This window comes from Paroedura picta, chromosome 2 (genome assembly GCF_049243985.1).
Source record: "Paroedura picta isolate Pp20150507F chromosome 2, Ppicta_v3.0, whole genome shotgun sequence".
Lineage (NCBI taxonomy): Eukaryota > Metazoa > Chordata > Lepidosauria > Squamata > Gekkonidae > Paroedura > Paroedura picta.
Genome location: NC_135370.1, coordinates 123,022,132 through 123,034,894, shown reverse-complemented (window position 1 = coordinate 123,034,894; position 12,763 = coordinate 123,022,132). Strand labels below are relative to the sequence as shown.

Sequence of the window (12,763 nt, the reverse complement as noted above, 5' to 3'; positions counted from 1 at the left end):
TAGCAGAAACTATCTGGGCCTTTCTGTGGTCTTTCAACTCCTTCTCCGTAGCACAGATATAAAATGCTGCTACATGCCATGTCCAAGGTATCCCGCTGTGCTGGGCTGGAAGATACTCAGTGACTTTTGGGGCTTTCTATGCACAGGTGCCAAAATGTTGCCATATACTATAGCAAAGTGAAAGCCGATCTTTGGAGGACTTGATAGAGATGTTGCCACAGTCAGAAAAGTCTTCCTGTATACGTGCTGGTGACATATGGCTCTGTAGACTCCCAGCAATTAGGGGACCTTACCTGACCTATGGAAAGGTATGGAGCCTGAAAAGGACACCCTTGACTACTTGGGTGCTTCATGTGTGGGATACCAAGGGTGAGGGGCCAAATGTGGGGAAGGAGAGGCAGAAGAGTTCAAAACTGCTGAGGGCTGAGAGTTCAGAACTGCCTTCTCCACCTCCAGGGGGAGGCAGGTAATTAACAACAACAACAACAACAAGTCACACACTACTTGCACTCGGAAGCCTCTTTCTAAGGCGGTGCTGCTTTCTTCAGTCCTCTGCCCAAGTGTGGTGACAGAAAGCTTGAAAATGCCCCCCCCCCCACCAAAGAACATTAACCAGGCTTTGAAGGGATCCAAATGATCAGTGAAGTCACCCTCATGCACATGCCGTGCTTTGTATCCCTCACTCAAAACTCCAGCCATTGTATGTGTAACTTTCTCTAAAGTTGTCATCAATATGTTGATGACACCCAGCTCTATCTTCTCATGGATGGCCATCTGGAATCTCCCCCAGAACCATTTGCCAGGTGTTTGGAAGCTACTGCAGGATGGTTATAGCAGAGTCGCCTGAAACTCAATCCCCCCAAGATGAAGGTCCTGTGGCTGGGTGGTAGTGTGGTGGGTCAGGAAGTGCGCCTATCCACCCTGATTGGGACACAACTTATGACAACGCCCCAGGCCAGGAACATGGGAGTGATCATTGATGCCTCACTGACTTTAGAGGCACAGGTCAAGAAGGTAGCTCGCCAGGCTTTTTTCCACCTCCGCCAGGCATGGTTACTAGCTCCCTACCTATCCTCTGAACACCTGGCCATGGTGATCCATGCGACAGTCGCCTCCAGAATAGATTTTTGTAACTCACTCTATGCGGGCCTTCCCTTGGCCTTGATCTGGAAACTGCAGCTGGTGAAGAAGGCAGCTGCTAGGATCCTCACGGGGACATATTGGAGGGCCTATATCCAGCAGCTGCATTGGTTGCCAGTTGCTGCCCAGGTCCGGTTCAAGGTTCTGGTTTTGACCTTCAAGGCCCTCTGTGGTCTAGGTCCCATATATTTGAGGGATCGCCTTTCACCCTATGCCCCCCACAGGGCTTTGTGTTCTGTGGGTACCAATATATTGATTGTTCCCAGCCCCACGGTGGCATTCCTGGCCTCAACTAGGGCCAGGGCCAGGGCCTTTTTTCGTCCTGGCCCCCACCTGGTGGAATGAGCTTCTGGAAGAGCTGTGGGCCCTGCAGGAGCTCTCGGTGTTCGGCAGGGCCTGCAAAACAGAGCTCTTCCGCCAGGTTTATGGTTGAGGCATGCATGGTAAGGAAGATGTGATGCCCCCTCCCAGTACTAAGAGGGCAGCACTTGCTATATCATCTATGCTCCCTATTCCCACTCCTCTCCTCTATGCAGATTTGGGGGGGGATTAATGGGGTGGAAGACTGCCATGGTTTTTTAGGAGTTTGTTTTTATTGTATGTATATCACAGAATCATAGAGTTGGAAGGGGCCATACACGCCATCTAGTCCAACCCCCTGCTCAACGCAGGATCAGCCCTAAGCATCCTAAAGCATCCAAGAAAAGTGTGTATCCAACCTTTGCTTGAAGACTGCCAGTGAGGGGGAGCTCACCACCTCCTTAGGCAGCCTATTCCACTGCTGAACTACTCTGACTGTGAAAAACTTTTTCCTGATATCTAGCCTATATCGTTGTACTTGAAGTTTAAACCCATTACTGCATGTCCTCTCCTCTGCAGCCAGCAGAAACAGCATCCTGCCCTCCTCCAAGTGACAACCTTTCAAATACTTTCAAAGAGGGCTATCATGTTCCCTCTCAACCTCCTTTTCTCCAGGCTGAACATTCCCAAGTCCCTCAACCTATCTTCATAGGGCTTGGTCCCTTGGCCCCAGATCATCCTCGTCGCTCTCCTCTGTACAATTTTATCTATGTCCTTCTTGAAGTGAGGCCATCAGAACTGCACACAATACTCCAGGTGTGGTCTGACCAGTGCCGTATACAATGCCTCTGTTGATACAGCCCAAAATGGCATTTGCCTTTTTTACCGCTGCATCACACTGCCTACTCAGGTTTAGCTTACAATCCTCAAGTACCCCAAGGTCTCGTTCACATATATGTGTGTCCGCAATTGTTTTAATGAGGTTTTACTGGGTTTTTATGTGGACAGATTGTGACCTGCCACAAGCCAGTGTGTGAGTGGTGGGTAGTAAGTCTAAATAATAAATAAGAACAGGAGAAAAAGTTCTGTAGGAATTGATTTCCAGTCACAGGGTAATTGAGAGCCTCGAGGCAGACTGCTGGGGCAGGGGGGGGGGTGTAGTCGCTCGGAATCCATGGGCCAAGGTGGCTATGAGAAGACAGGGGCTCCCTAGAAATGCCCATGACTGCATTGCCTCTGCAGAAGGGGGAGGGGGAGAGTAAGGCTGGAATCCAGAGGAGTGTGCTGGTAGGGGATGGGGGAGGTTGTTGGGAGACTGGCAGACAACAGCAAGATAAGTCACAACTTTCTTGCTGGGCAAATAAAAGCCTCTGTTTGTCCATCCCCATTTCTGACTGTGTGAACAGAAAAAGGCAAAAGGTTTGCAAATGAAACATTTGCTCCAGCCAGCTTACTTTCTTGTTCCGTGGAAGCCAGGATAACATAAGCAACAGGAGTGGGGGGCTGTGAGGTGTGTGCCTGGGGAGTGCCCTGAAATACCATCCCTCCGCCTCCCACCCCCACAGCCTCGCTAGCGCTCCTGATCCCCGAGGAGGCTCACATTTCACGAACTTATTGCAGCCATCTGGACTGCGTCCACTAATGAACTCCTGCACTCCATAAAAAGCAAATCTGTTAACAGCTTTCAGCCATGTCTCTCCCCCTTTTCTCTCCACCAACTTTCCCCTCCCCCTCATTAACTACCCCCCCCCCCAACACACACTCCACAGTGCTGAACAAACTAACTGCCGAGGAAGGCCAAGGAAAGCTGGCTGTCGGCCGCCTCCATTGAAAACCGGAGAGGGCAAACCTCCCACCCTGGCTCTCGCTTCCGAGCAGGCCTGGAGAGGCAGGAAGGGACCCCAAGCCCCCGGGACAACTGGCAGTGATATGCCATGGGAAGGGACAATGGCCAGGCCACACTGAGACTCTGCCACACCCTTGCAGCCACAGAAACAAGTCCCCCAGTCCCCTCTCCCCAGAGGATGGAGGAACAAAGGCAAAGGGCACGTACAAACCCAGCTGCGGGGCTGAGCCACAGGTTCACACGCAAGAGGCCACTGCACATGGACTCACTTTCAGCATTTGCCAAACAAAAACTGCTTCCCTTGCAAAGACCTCCCCTCAATTTCAGCCTCGAAGAGGTGCCCGTGTGCATACGCGCACAGAAGTAACTGCTGCCTGATGCTCTCCAGCCACATTATTCTGGAGACTGGCTCTGTCTAGGCAGCAGCAACTATGCTTCAGTTATGGTACTGCAGCTGCGCTACCATTTCATGGAACATCACAGTTCACTTCATATGAGCAAAATCCAACCAGTGAATGCCACAGAAGCATGCATCCTGCCCTCTGGCAGTGGCTGCGTTGTGGACCTGTGACTAAAGGCAGAGAAAGGGCCACTTCTACACACTTCTGTACTATTGAGAAATGCCTTTAGGCTTTGTGGGGCTGTCCACCCTCATAATCTCATGTTCCTCTCTCACCTGAGCCCTTCTGTCCCTTTACTGGCCAAAGCCCCTTTTGCTTTAGCTGAATCATGGCCTGAGCTAGAAGAGCAAGGAGCTGTCAAGATTTGACTATAAAACAACTTAGTGAGGCTGGCAGAGGGTTTTATTGCCTGTCTGAAATGTGCCTGTGTTTTTACAGCACCATTAGCATTGACACTGGTCAGGGGAACTCACAAACCCCAGGAGCCTATGGAGAAACATGACAAGACGTGTCTCGGTGACTGAGCATATGACTCAATTCCAGGGCACAACTGGCTGGCACCAAGGCAGGACTGCCCATCTCTTACTGGCCTCTGTGTACATGTTGTTTCCCCCCTCTATTGCTTATAAGAAGCTCCCAAGAGCTAGCATCAAAAGACGACCCATGTTTCTTTGCTCTCTCTCTTCTGGCTGTATCTTGGCTGATATATTCAAAGATTATGTGATTCTTTGACTCTAAAGGAGATCTGGAGAGAGACAGTCTTCTTTGTTTTATGTTTTTTTTTGGGGGGGGGCTGTGTGTACACATGGACAATTAAGTACTGAATATTTGCATGTTCCCCTAAAAATAAAATTCCCATTCCACCACGGAAGACAGAAACCTACCCCACTGCTGAAACTGCATGAGTTGGCAATTCTAAATGCGTTCTTTCTCTCCTCAATGCTGGACCATCCTCCTGTCTAGCAGGCTTGACAGTCTGCAGCTGGGAGAGGGAAAAGCCTGCAGCAAGACTGTCCTAGAAGTGACCTCAGGGAGTGGGAAGAGGGGAAATGAGACATTCTGGCCCCTCATTTAGAAAAAACAGCAGCAGCAGCAGCAGAGGCTAATTTAACTCTTCTGGTGGGTTAAATGCTGCAGTCCTTCTCCAGAAGATGCAGCTGCTGCTTCTCCATACATCCTGTGGGCCTTTCCTTCCCCAGTCCTGAGGTAGAGTTAGCAGCTACAGCTCTTTTAGAGCACTGCCTTCCGAGGGTCCTTCATGCAAACAGAGGATCAAGCAGTGAACTTTATTCTTTTCACATGGCCTTTCTCTTGCCTTTTTCACACACATAAATGTGTCTATGGAACATGTCCATGGTCTGTTCAAAAGGAAACAAAAGTCTCCCCATATGCAGAGAGCTAGCAGTGAGAGAATCAGTCTCAACCTCTTTCTCTTTTTCCACTTCCAAGGATAATTTTTTTCCAGGGCAGGGAGAGCTTTGCCGCTGTACAGTTAGGAAGTGCTTTACCTGCTGAGTGCATGAACTGGACCTAAAATGGTGCTTCAGCCATTTCACAACTCTCTCCCCCCCCTCCCCAGCTCGTACCTGCAGGTCTGTTTTCATCAGTGAAGCCCCAGCCTCCACAATGTAATGGCAGATGGTGCGTTGGCGAAGGGCTGCAGCCTGGTGCAAACTGGTCTCGCCACTGGAAGAAACAGAGTAAGAATGTCACACACTCCCATCTTGCCCTCCTCAAAGAGCACGTGGCTTGTGACAGAGGTGCTGGGCCAGGATCATGCCAGCCCACACCAGAGTTTATCCCACATGAACGCACCTATTGGCTTGATGAGACCCCAAGAGGGGCAGTGCTTTCCACTGAGGCTAGGCACAGGGCAAAGCCCCACCTGCTAGCCATATCAGGGCGCACGGGTGGCCAAAGTGTGGCTCTCCAGCATCTGGCAGGGGCTCATGGTAATTGTTGTCCATGGACAAATGGAAAGCCACAGTTTGGCCACCTCTTTCATAGACAGTAGGAGGACTGAAGGCGGCTCTCTTGCACCTCCCAGCTCCAGCCTCTGCTAAATTTCCCATCCCAGCTGGGGGCGCAGAAAGAAAGGAAGCAGCAAGCTGAGAGCTGAGGCCAGGGAGATGGATAAGAGCACCTAAGCCTGGCTCATCTCTGCTATTTCCCTCCCACAGGTATCTAGCTTGCTGCAAAGGATGGCAAGCTGGCTGCCTTTTCTGGGAGTGCCTCTGCTGGAAGTTCCCTTTCCATGCAAACATATCCACTCATGAGGAGTAAGGTACCTCTCCCCACTCCTCCTCTTGTGCAAATAAAGCTGCATCACTAAAACTCTTGGCTCAGCTGGCTTGTCAACAGAGGGAGCCAGAGCGTGGATAGGAGGGATTGGGGTAGAGAAGAGCTTTTAAAAATTGTCCTCAGCCATTCAGTTGTTTCTTACTCTTGGCAATCCCATAACACAACTGTCGCCATGATCTCCTCGCTTTTTACTACCTGAAGGAGTCCCAAAGCAGCTTACAAACACCTTTACCTTCCGCTCCTCACAACAGATGCCCTGGGAGGTGGTGGATGAGAAAGCTCTAAGAGAACTGCTCTGCAATTAACAGCTCTCAGATAACTGTAGCTGGCCCAAGGTCTTCCAGGATGTGGAAGAGTGGGAAATCAAACCCGGTTCTCCAAATTAGAGGCTGCTGGTTCACCACTAAACCCTGCTGGCCTGCCTTTTGGGTTGGAGGGAATAAGTCAGTAATTAACATGGTGAACTAGAAAGGAACTTACTTTTCTTCTTCCGCCACATCCAGAATCTCTGAAGGAGCTGGGGATGGAAAGGCAGAAGAAAGCTGTAAGAAAGGCCAGTGTGAATGCTACAGGCCCATTTTGCTAGCATGCAAAACACAGTTCCTTCCCAGTCACGCCTACAAACATGCATAGAGGTGTGGAGGCTACATATTTTTCCAGAGTTATCAGAGAAATATTTCAGAGACAGCAGTCCCATTGGTGTTTCCTTGTGGTAATAAATATTTTGTGTTCTGCCATTTTGTGGCAGAAGAGAAAGGCTTCAGGTGACCACAAGAATGAAAACCAGGTAGGCACGTGGAAATGGCACTGATGTGCATAGGAGATGGGGGCATCATGTGCATGGAGCAAGTGGTAGTGGAGGCTCTTCTCCAAGTGTAAATCCCTGAGGAAAATCCGCCTTGTCCTCCCAATATTCTCCATGTATGCAAACACACTCCCCTTGTTACCTCACTCCACTCTCACTGGGTAGAACTTCTTTTTGCACCCAGTTTCTTGCTGGGATCAGAGGTGTGTGAACATGCAGCCCAGCATTCCCGTTCACCAAGGGCCAGTGGGGAAGGTCATTGCCTCATTTAACAGAAAGAGGCTGAAAGTACATCAACTTTGAGGCTACCAGTGGTCCATTCATATCAGTACATTTAGACTGGCAGTGGCTCTCCAGGGTCCCAGGCAGGGTCTCATGCACTTCCAGACCCTTTAAACGTCAGCCACAGAGGGATTGAAACTGGGACCTTCTTGCATGCCGAGCAGATGCTCTACCGCTGAGCCACAGCCCCTCTGAGGCTTTGCTTCAAAACCCACATGGTGTATTCAGATTCCAAGAAGTGAACCAGCTCCACTGCTTAGTAGACTGCCCCAATGTTTTATTCACATGCTAACAATCGGCCCATTAATCCCAAACTGTATGATCTCTGGTGTGGCTTACCATGTTCAATTATGTATTTGACAATCTCCTTGCTCCCTGATTTGACGGCATGATGCAAGACAGTTTGGCCTGTGTGATCTCGCACCATCAAGCTACTTCCAGCCTGGTGTATTTCTCTGAACTGCAGAAAGGCAAGACAGGGCAGTGTAAGGCAATAATGCAGACTTCCTTGTGGAAAACCTTAACTAGGCAGTTTATGGACACAAGAATACAACTAAGCAATATCAGGAACAATCCATTTTAAAATCCTTATAAATCACACGCAATTAGAACATTGTATCAGGCAGAAGCAATAAAAAAATAAAGAGATTTACCAGACAGGAATGTTTTTTTTATTTTAAATCTGAACAAGGTGGGATTATTATAGATTTACTGCCGCCATTGTATTGTACTATGCGATTGTTATTTTGATATGGACAATATTGGGATTTTTATTGTTTTTAGAATTTTATGTTGTAAACCACTGTGAGGCCTGTGGTAAGCGGTGGTATAGAAATCTAATAATAAACAAATAAACAAATAAACAAATAAATAAACAAAATGCAATACTGTTGGACAAACTAGATCTCCCTAAGGAGGGAGTTGGATCAGACTAGGGCTACAACTGAGAGAGCTGTGTCCCTCATTCCTGCCGGATCGTGATATTGGGCCAGGCCTCCATCATAGACCTCAGGAATCAGGGAGGTTCACATGGGTATGTAATTATGCTTATAGACAACCTCAGAAGAACAAAGTTTAATTTGTTTTGTATGTTACTAGGAATTCTCACCACAAGATGAGAAATCACTACAGTTCTTCCTTGCTTAAATGTGCCCTGTTACAGAAAAAAGCACATTCCACCTCTAAAAACCTACTTTTAACAAAATGTCATGGCTGTCTCCCTCTATTGCACCAAACAAAGCAACATTTATTATTAAGGCTTAAATAATATATCTGCTATGATTCAGGTGGGTAGCTGTGCTGGACTGAAGCAGCAGAACAAAAGTTGAATCCAGGGGCACCTTTAAGACCAATGAAATTTTATTCGAAGTATGCACATGAAAGCTTACACCTTGAATAAAACTTTGTTGGTCTTAAAGGTGCCCCTGGACGCAAAACTTTGTACATCTGGCATGGCTAAACTTCAGTAGAATTACTGAGATTTATCACCTTGTGGTAAAGGACCTCCAATTACAAAACACTACGAAACTCACACTGTGTTCCATTAGAACAGGTACAGGAAGGAAACAACATATCCCCCCCCCCCCCAAATCGCTAGGATCATTACAGCTATATTGTGGGACTGCCATGCTCCGAGCTTCAACAAGATGCCCTATTTCTCTCTAAGCAGCTGCCAAGTGGCATGCACAACAGGCCTGCAACAACATCACTCCTGACTGCTGTGCAGATGGATGTGGGATGAGTGACGAGATATACTGTCAAGATGCATTCAAAAGGGAATTGACCAGCAGAAACAACCTTTAATGAATTATCCCATCAGGTCATCTAGATGGGATGAGCAGCACAATTCTATGGAAGCAGCTCAATTTGCCTTTGTGCCATTCTGACTGCAACAGGTAGGAAATCCGCCTGGCACAGGAAGGGCAAAAGTTGGCAGGAACTCGGTACTCTGAGCCCTTTGGGGAGCTCTTTGGGGAGGGAACCTCTGGGTAAAGTTGACATCTGGCTGGCGTTGCTAAGGGGTTGCAAATTTAACGTTGACAACACAGAGCATTCAACTCTAGAGGGAGACAGGAAGGCGGCAATACTGTGACCGAGGGCACCACCCCATTCCCCAGCTCCCCATTTGGGGTTTAGCACATGGCAGCTGTTACCTTGAGGAAATCGTTATTCTTGGCAGCATCTATCAAAGCATCATCTGCAAGGAGGAGACATAGGTCAGGGTTACAAAACCAAGCAGGAGAAAGGGTTTAGGTAAGGCACATGTGCGCATGAGTGTGAGGGTTCTGGCCAGGCCAACACACCGGCAGGGACAAGGATTGGTTAATAACCCAGGGATAATGGATGCCCTTTGGGATCTAAAGAGACTTCTCCATCCTCTGCATCAGATGAATAGCATGTTCAGCAATAAACAGGCTGCTGCAAAACTGACCACAAATATCTAAACTGTCTAGGCTTGTTGCGATGAGTTTCTACTGGGGCTGGCTAGTGTCTGGGAAAAGGGAGAGAAAGAATGAAGAATGTGTGCAACACCAAGCTTTGGTATTTATCATGAAAGAAGTATGATGTGTGTTAACCCAGCTCCTAGTGAGTGTGCTGGTAGCTCCATTTCAATATTCTTTCCTATTGCCATTTGCTTGCCATTTGTAAAGCATGCTTGAGTGTGTATTAGAGCTGTGTACACAGATGTAGCTTTTACTATGAACCGTTCCTGAATCTGCTACAAACATGAAGTCTTTGCCTGCTTCCCTTGACTCCATTCCTCAGTCTGTGGGAACAAAGAGCATGGAAGGAACCAAAAGCTGCCCATCCAAGGCGATTGGGTAGGGAATGACTGAACTAGCCATGGTGGTGGGAGGGGGAGCAAGAACACAGGGTGAGGTAAAAAAGGAGAGGACTTTCCAAGCAGAGCTGAGGTGAGTTTGGCAAAGATTACTTCAAGCCCACATGGAAACGAATGGTCAGCATAAAGAGGTTATATAGTGGAAGGGTGAGCAGAAGAGATGGAAAGCAGGGATCTCCAGGGAGATGGCAGTTGGGGATGCCTCTGTCAGTGACTCACTCACACTTCCACGAATTAAGCCCTGTTCAAGTGCCAGGAAACACTTTCCATTTGCTCAACCAACGGGGGCCCCTGACCTTGTGCTCACACCTCCCGAAGCCCTCACTGCTGCCTGGCAGAGACCAGCCATGCCCCCCCCCACCCCACTAGCCATACATCTGAAGTCTCTGCAGGTGGGAGATTAAGTCTGCACCGTAATGATATTTCCTGCCAGGTTTTGTAAATGAGCTGAGGGAAAGTAGCTTGCAAAGCCAATGGATGTCAGATTTCACCCAGCCAGTCAAGTCCTGCAGCTGCCAAAGGTTTTTTGATGGGGGCCCCCACAGCACTGCAAGGCTGAAGAGAAGCTCTAATTCTCTTGCAGGGCAGCACACTGCACAACCCCAACCCGGGCCATGGCCTATCTCCTGTAGCCTCTGCAGCTGAAACATGTCCAGTTGCAACCTGTTCAGTGCCGAAGACAAGTGTCCAATCCAACTGGGCTGAAACACTGCTGTTTCCAGGTCTGGGCTTATTCCTTCTGAGGATTCACTCGCATGGGCAATAGTATTGCAGGTTCAGTTGTAGCAGGCCCACTTTACACTAGTATGACTATAAGGATAGATGGAGAGCCAGTGTGGTGTAGTGGTTAAGAGCGGCGGCTTCTAACCTGGCTGGCTGGGTTTAATTCCCTGTTCCTCCACATGCAGCCAGCTGGATGACCTTGGGCCAGTCATCATTCTGTCAGAGCTCTCTCAGCCCCACCTACCTCACAGGGTGTCTGTTGTGGGGAGAGAAAAGGTAAGGCGATTGTAAGCCACTTTGAGACTCCTTCGGGTAGAGAAAAGCGGCATATAAGAACCAACTCTTCTTCTTCTACTACTTTATTGCCAATGCCACGCTCATCTTGTCTACTTCCAAGGTTAGCAAAGTCTGATGTCAGCTGTAGCCTCACCAGATGGCAGCCCAGAGTATATTCTGGGATGGAAAATGTATACCTGATTATGATGGATGTTCCAGAAATGTCAACTGTTATAGAAGACTGTGTTTATCTGGATTACTCCAACAGTAACTGAGGCAATCATATTTAAGTTAGTTTAATTTTAGTTTTATTTATCATCTAACATTCCATTAGAACTCACGGCACATCAACCTCTCATTAGGCATCATACTAACATTCCAAATGGTTTGGGGAACAGCCTGTGTGAGTGGCATCTATTGGAGTCCCTAAATGTATCATGCAAGACCATGTATAAATATTCCGCTGAGATGGATGTTTCCTAGAAGCTCCAACAAGAGGGAGATCAAAGAACAAGAAGATGAAACAGAACAATAATAAAGAGCTCCTTGAAAAGAGAGATTAGAGCAAACATAATGGAAGCTTATCTTGTGAGCAAAAAAACCATATCTCACCTTTGAGGGGGTGGCAGCTCCCCATTTCTGAGCTGGAAATAAGAGATTCAAAAATAAGAAGTCAGACCTTTTCTGAAGCAGCTCTCGTCGGCTACTCCCCCACCCCCCCCAGCAACTCATCTCTATGGTCCAAACTCGTTTTACATTCAGTTAAAACACATATGAAATTTGAGATTGCTAGTTAAAGTTTATGGAGACATTTAAAAATGTCATTTAGTGATTCCACTCAGTCCTCTGGGTTTTTAAATAAGCTACTGAATTATAAGAGTTTGGGGTGAGGGGGTTAGCAGGCCCAGTTCCAGTGCCAAAGTGTCTAGAATAAACAGGCAAGTTTAATAAATGGGCTAGGAGGGGTAAGTGGCACCCATCCATCTATCCATCCACATTTATACCCAACTTTTATTCTAAAGTTCAGTCATAGGCTAAGTGAAAAAGGTTAAATAGTAATAATGGCAATTGTTAAAATACCTCTAGGTACCACCATTTGGTAACTTTTTCGTATTGTAGCTGTTCAAACTACTTAGGTATAGCTAATTTTAGTTCTAAACAGTCTTAGGTGTTCTTGGCTAGTTTTATTGCCCTACAGGAAGAGTTAAAGGGGCCAAACAAAGGAAAAGATTAAAATTGTGGGCGTAGGAATAGTTTAAGGTTTATTACACCTACAGGTTAAAGCACCAATACCTCAGGCTGGGCAGCCTTGGCATGTCGGGGGCCTGTACAGCCCACTCCACATGACTTGCCAACATCCTGAGGCTGTCGAGTAGCCAGGTCATAATTTGGCCATTTTTAAATCGTGATGCAGTAAATCCAGGAAAGTGAATTTACCATGCTAAATCATGCAAACCACTAGAGAACCACTAGTGAGCAACCAGGGAAAAGATTATATGGAGGGGGAAATGCGCAATAGTCTCGGCAGCTTTGTCCTGCCCTCGCTTCTCCATTTCCTGCTTTGAGTAATTTTTTTTTAATGGTGTGGTCCGTGTCTTTCAGAGGGACCACAAACCTACATTAGGCAAGGTGACATGAAATTTTCTTTAAAGTGTCCACGATCTTCTTGGGATCAGGCAGGCAAAACACTGCCCTGTTTTGCCTTCTGGAGGTGGGAAATAAGGTGGGAAAGGGGGGCAGGTGGGTGATTGAGCAGCTTTCTCCTGATCATTCAGCCACTTGTGGGCTTTGTTTTTAAGCCTTCCCATTAGCACAAAATGTATTTTTGGGCTTCAGTTACCTGTCTA

The 12,763-nt window shown here is 47.6% G+C and overlaps 1 protein-coding gene across 21 annotated transcripts in view; it reads right to left on the bottom strand.

Annotated features, from left to right (window-relative positions):
• The window catches only part of DGKZ (diacylglycerol kinase zeta), a 151,080-nt gene that overhangs the window by 3,350 nt on the left and 134,967 nt on the right, over nt 1-12,763 (bottom strand). For 18 of the 21 annotated variants that reach the window (XR_013228383.1, XM_077322329.1, XM_077322327.1 and 15 more), the window contains 5 exons: nt 11,529-11,560; nt 9,229-9,272; nt 7,415-7,535; nt 6,469-6,505; nt 5,274-5,373 (listed from right to left, as the gene is read on the bottom strand). Coding sequence is in view for 18 of the 21 variants with exons in the window: in XM_077322329.1 (XP_077178444.1) it covers nt 5,274-5,373; nt 6,469-6,505; nt 7,415-7,535; nt 9,229-9,272; nt 11,529-11,560 (334 nt within the window). In the remaining 3 variants the exon portion in view is untranslated. Of the gene's footprint in view, nt 1-5,273; nt 5,374-6,468; nt 6,531-7,414; nt 7,536-9,228; nt 9,273-11,528; nt 11,561-12,763 lie in introns of all 21 variants that reach the window. The other 3 variants (XR_013228384.1, XR_013228385.1, XM_077322324.1) reach the window with 1 other exon arrangement.